At 34.7% G+C, this 6,005-nt stretch overlaps 1 protein-coding gene across 1 annotated transcript; it reads right to left on the bottom strand.

The window, feature by feature from the left end:
• Positions 1-2,656: 2,656 nt before the first annotated feature.
• LOC130657349 (platelet endothelial aggregation receptor 1-like) lies at positions 2,657-5,304 on the bottom strand. The gene is made up of 3 exons (XM_057460328.1): positions 4,119-5,304; positions 3,799-3,868; positions 2,657-3,415 (listed from the first exon to the last, which is right to left on the bottom strand). The coding sequence occupies exons 1-3, from the start codon at positions 4,364-4,366 to the stop codon at positions 2,972-2,974; spliced, it is 762 nt and encodes a 253-aa protein (XP_057316311.1). The 5' UTR covers positions 4,367-5,304; the 3' UTR covers positions 2,657-2,971.
• Positions 5,305-6,005: the final 701 nt, after the last annotated feature.

Here is a 6,005-nt window from a genome sequence, read left to right as displayed (position 1 = left end):
TATAATTTGCGAGGGGTATTGCATTTTTCGTATTTTTTTGTAAATTTTAGATATTGGTGACTTCTATGTAGGTACTAATTGTGTTGTGAGATGTCAAGTTCGACCCCAGCACCTTTTACCGTACGTTAGAACTGTCAAAAAGCACAGTGCTGTTGAGATCTAAATAGTCATTGAGACGAAGTTGGTGAAATGTTGTATTGGATATAGCTATGTCATATTTACCAAAGTGTTGCTAGGTAGATGCATGGCGCTAGTGATACAATTCCAATAAAGGAAATGTCAATCCAGCGAAATGGCGTCATTACTGATTTTAATAGCGTGATTATATTTTGATCAATTTTAAATGCAATATTTTAAACATGTACCAAGTTTTAATGGCATAAGCATCAATATGTCTGAAAAACAGATTTTTTCACCTTTTTAGTAATAAGAAAAACTTTTTTTTGACTTCGTTAAAATTATTTTATATATAAAAACAATTTTTTTTAATTGATATAATAAACTATTAAAAAGAATGAAGAAGTACTAGTACCGTGGGCCAAATTCAAGGACAATTCTGAAATCTCGTCTCCAAGCCTTCTTTTTTGCTTTCTGATATGTGACATATCCAAAAATTAAAAAAAAAGCTCTGGGAACAAGATTAATCTACATACTCCTAGGTGAAATTAAAAAATGGCCTATTTTTTGTTGTGTGACGTCATTTCTAACCTTTTTAATCTTATCAAATTATTCTTTAACTGAAATCTGTTTCTTTAAGGCATTAAATCTGAAAGGTTTGACCACCTAAACATAAGTATTTCCAGTCCAGTACTTTTGGTTTATGGCCCGCGGGCACCATATGCACGCTCCCCTGTCCTTTCTCGGTAGTACACTAGACCAAAAAAGGCCAGTGTTAATAAAGATGTTTTTAGAACTAACAACCAAGGGGTTAATTTTTATTAATAAAGCAAATTGATGATGCTGCTATGGAATATTAAGAATTTGATACACGCTTAACAACGCTTGTTTGTGTTTTCAAGGAATTCAAGCTTATATAGTATCAAATGTACATTTTGGCTCTATTCTTCATGTAGACCACTTTTCATTTAAACATATTGAAATAGTTTTTCCCTCCAACATATCTTGCAAATAACGCAGAAAAAAATAAAAATTGATTTCTTTCTTGTATTTTCAGCAATGTCAATAGAGTGAAGCCAACCTCGTTCCCAGCCCCTGTTGTCGCCGTCCGATGTTGTAATGATACAAGATCCCCTGGAGACGAGGTTGGGGTGGAGCCTGTTGCTTTTTTTTAAAAAAATGTGTGTTTAATATAAAGACATTGGTTCCAAAAAATGCCAAAACTATGCCACGTGTTCTTTTTCCCAGGGTCATTTGTTTAGTGCTGCTTTTACATGGAGGCAATCAAGGTCGTTAAAGCATGAATAACGTTGCATAATTAAAAAGTGCAGCTGATTGACGCCGAGAATTCAGAGAACACGTTATTGTAAAAAAGTTATATGTAGGAAAGTAGAGTCCAACCCTTAAGACAGATCTGTTTATTTCCAATAACTTTTGTTTTAGATAGGATGTAGGCTAGAAGATTCCGTAGTAAGTATGTAGATCTCTAGAAAACATAATGTTACTTTTGCTGCAATATGACATTTTGCAGGAACCAGTTTGGCCTCGATGTCCCAATCTCGTGTTCCTTTCCTGTTAGTGTCTCTCGATTCTGCTTTTCTTTGCCGTCCTTTTCAACCTCGTTCCAAGAGCTTGTTGTCTCTTTTTTAATTCGAAACTAAGTAGAAATCAAAAAGGAGACAAAAAGTGCTGAAAATGAGGTTGATCCCTTTTTGTTTTGAAGTTATGATAGTATAAATGCAGAATCATTCCACGTTTCGAAAAAATATTAATAGAAAGTAACTGCAGTAACGCTAAAACAAAACTCCTCTCTCATCTTTGTCTGTACAGCTTTTTATATAAAAAACACTTTGTAGGAAATGACTTGGCGCCTTTCTAAAAATTAAGAAACTTTTACAACTTGTAAGATTGTAAAAACCTTAAGTAAGAAACTTTTTTTCACACATTTCTCTCATTAATTATTGTCATTCAGAAATGATCACCTGGTATAACAAGAAATCTGAGGAATTGGAAGACTACTAAAAAATTGAAAATGTCAACAGGACAGTCATCATTTTAGATGATGAAGAAAAGACAAAACTTGCAGAAAATCTTGTAGAAAATCTTATAGTAAATCTTGTAGAAACTTGTTAATAAACTGTTTCTAATAAAAAAATAAAATTTGGAAAAACTTTAGCTAGTTGGCCGTTTGCTTGGTTTCTTATAGAATACAAACCGTGTATGCATTTTTTACTAAGACGGTCTTGTTGAAGACAATATTGCAAGCGCTTGGGTAATGGAATTATAAAATTAGTTAAGTCTGCTTTTCATTCACGCGTTTTTGGCTGCAGTCCTAGCCTTTAAATTCTAGTGTTCCATATCCTTAATCTGTATTACATTACAGATGGCAACGATTTCTAAATTTTTATTGTTAAACAGGTTTTCGGTTGTAAACGCTGGGAAGTTGAATCTTGTCAACTTAATCGATTAAGGTTCTACTAAATAATTTTTTCATTCTTGCTGTTTTTCTTAGGTAATAAAAAAACTTTTTTCATAGTAGTGCTCTTTTTACATGGAATATCCATTAAGTACGTGCTTTATTTATTTATTTATTTAAAATCATCCTAACATTTTAAACCATTGTGCATCCTCAAGTTACGTAAAAACATTGTCGTCCCAGAGCTCTTTAAGATAAAGCTCTGAAAGAGCTCTGGGAACGAGAATGATGTGGAAAACAGTGAGAAGATGAAGAAAATAGTCGGAGAATATATCATTTTAGTAGACATTATGAAGCAACCTCGTTCCCAGGACCACTTGTGCCATCAAGTTATCCGAAAAGCCACTAATTAGCCACTTTCATTTCTCTTGTTAGATTTTAAAAAAAAGGATGTCGAGGACAGCAGATAGCTTGTGTAACAAACTTTCTACGATAAGAAGAATGTGCGCTTCTTGGAGCACGACAACTGCATTGACAGGTTCGCGATTTGATCAAAGTTGACGGAAGACAATTTCGATAGCAAAGACACCGGTTGGCATAATGTGTTCTTTTTGGGCAGGTTACTCGAGCACCTCTGACTGTATTTGATACTTTCACTTGAAGATAACACAGATTGTAGTTGACCAAAGTTGGCTTCAATCTGTAGCAGCGATTGTTACGTGGGCACCTGTACTTGTGTTGGCACCTTCGACCAGATCGTCCAATTGGGCACTTGCAGTAACCAGATACAGGGTCACATCCTATTCCAGCAACGCAGTTGCATGTTGATCGACAATTAAGACCAAACTTTCCGGCGGGGCATGGTTTCTCGCATCGTGTTCCCTAAAAGACATTTTAATCGGATGGTAATATATGATGCACACCCAGAAGCCAAAAATCTTAAGAGGGCTTAAGCGGTTAAATAACGAAAAAAATAAAGTACTAGATCCTAATTGACGAATGTTTTTTATGTCACGGGGACATACTCCCTGGCATCATGTATAAGGGTTAGGGTGTTATTATGCATAACTCCTGAATTTATCACAATCTCCGTAACATATACATAAAACAACAAAAGTAAATATAAAAAATAGCAAATATTTTTGTAGTTAATCAATAATTAAATGCATTATGTGAACGGGGTTAGCATTTAAGCTACAAAAGCGCATAAAACACCACCGATCAGTTTACTTTACTACTATGTGATAATTTTTGCTCATACTTACAGTTCGTCCAGCTAAGCATTTACACGTGGCAGTTCTAACATCACAATATCCACTACCAAACACGCAGCTCCTATAAAAAAAGTCGCAAGAATAATTAGCCGTACTTACAAACGAAACTGTTTGTTTTTGGCGTGTTCACGTATACAGGACAGGGACTATTGTAATGTATTTCTTTCTTTATATTCGTGGGATTCAGGATATGTAACAGCGGTATTTATCAGAAAAGATACATGCCTTAATTAAACGCATAGTAGGAAGGAAGACATAGAGACAGAAATATTTATGAAAAAAAAACTATTCAATAGATAATGTAGACTTACCCTGTTCCACACGTTCCTGTATGTGTAAACGGCCGTGGACAAGCTGCCCCTCCGCAGGATGGTTGAGACACAATCCTTAGTGTCCTAGTTCTTTTGCCCAAACAATTACATGCCGACCATGGTCCCCAGGACGTCACACAATTCACTGGATGACATCTGTGACGGCGCCGACGTCGCCGACGCCAGCATTCAACGTTTGCTATCAATGTAACGACGATTAAAAGTAGAATAAGTTTCGATGGCGACATATTTTGACGGATTCTTGCTTCCAGCTGAGGTCATACGGCACTTTAGTTGCAATGTAGTGATTTGAGAAAGTTTAGGCCTCTATTTATATGCGTTATTACGCGGAAGCGTAGAACTTCTATAGCACTTTATCGCGCGGACATATAAAAACAAAAACAAAAGGGATTGTAGGGGAAAGCTAAGGAAGTTGAATTATCTTTTAAAAGTTTGTTATTTGTAGCCATTGTTGGTAACTATGTTTTGCCAAGGTATTTTCTTTAAAAAAGGGATTTTTCTGTTATCAACACATTCCCCAGCCAAGTTCCTTAACCACTTAAATCACTTGTTTTGTCAAGTAAGATAAATTCAACCCACTGAAAGATTACCCACATCAACATGATAAGATCGGCAATTTTTAAACTTCCTAATTTCTGTAGCATTGGGTTTAGATTTATATAGTTGTGGTAATTTAGGAAGTTTAACATGATGTACCTATGTGTTTTAATATTCATCCCTTTTTCTTTAAGAAAGCTCTGTATAAGAATATTAAAGATAAAGTTAAACAAAAAGTTTAAAGCATCCTATGAATATGCTTATCTTAACATTTTGCTTGGGTGATTATGAACGTCTGGATTTTACATTCTCATCTCCAGAGCTCTTTGAGAATAAAACCCGAGGTTCATCTCAAAGAGCTCTGGAGTCGAGAATGGGTTTTTTATTCTTTGTTAACTTGCATGTTATTATTGATGACTTTTCTTATGTTCCATTTGATTTTCCCACGAAATCTAGTTAACTATCTATCGATTGAATTAGGCTGCTTAAACAACAGCACTTTAGAGGTTATTTTTACATCAGCTTGCATTCTCAGACCTTTCAATCTTAACCAGGAAGCTCATTTGTTTTATAGAAATATAATAGGAACAGAAGCAATTACAATAACTTTGTACTCCAATTTTTTTTTTCTAAGTTATGAAATTTCAATAAGGTGACAAAGATTTAGGCTGACAATAAGTTTAGACGTAAACAAAATATGACTTATTTTTTCTCAGTAAATATTCACGAGGGTCTAGCCCAACTGAATATCATAGACGTAAACTAACCCTGGGGCAAGGGTGTGAAGTGAACTTACAATTTGTTGCGCAAAATAGTGTTTTTTTGCGAATTTTGCTGCGCGAAAATTTAATATGTGCGGAATATTTCTTTTCAGAAAGTGCGAGAAAATTAGATCGCGTGAAACTAAAGAAAACAAAAAAAACAAATACTGAGACTAATATATGCATTCACGTGAACATACAACATATTTCAGATTGGGTGGAATGCGAGCATATCATGAGGAGGTTGAAGTGACGAATATTTTGTTCCATATCTTTCGCACGATAACTTATACCAAGACAAACTCCTATAGTTTTGTAGTCGCAGAGAGTTTGGAAGATTTACCTCATATAAGACACACGTTTCTTCCTCATGCGCGCGACTATTTTAAGCTTTTCTTCGTAATACCACCATTTTAGGGTTCTAATTTTATTTATAGAATAATGATCCCATTTTCCGAAAAAATTAACTTTAACAACAAGTTTCGTTAATCCTTTTTTAATACGATTCTCCAAAAAATGATTTACATCCGAAAATTACTTGTCTGAAACCTTTCGATTTCATTTTTTT

The sequence above is a fragment of the Hydractinia symbiolongicarpus genome, chromosome 9 (assembly GCF_029227915.1).
Source record: "Hydractinia symbiolongicarpus strain clone_291-10 chromosome 9, HSymV2.1, whole genome shotgun sequence".
Lineage (NCBI taxonomy): Eukaryota > Metazoa > Cnidaria > Hydrozoa > Anthoathecata > Hydractiniidae > Hydractinia > Hydractinia symbiolongicarpus.
This window is presented reverse-complemented; position numbering and strand designations above follow the sequence as displayed.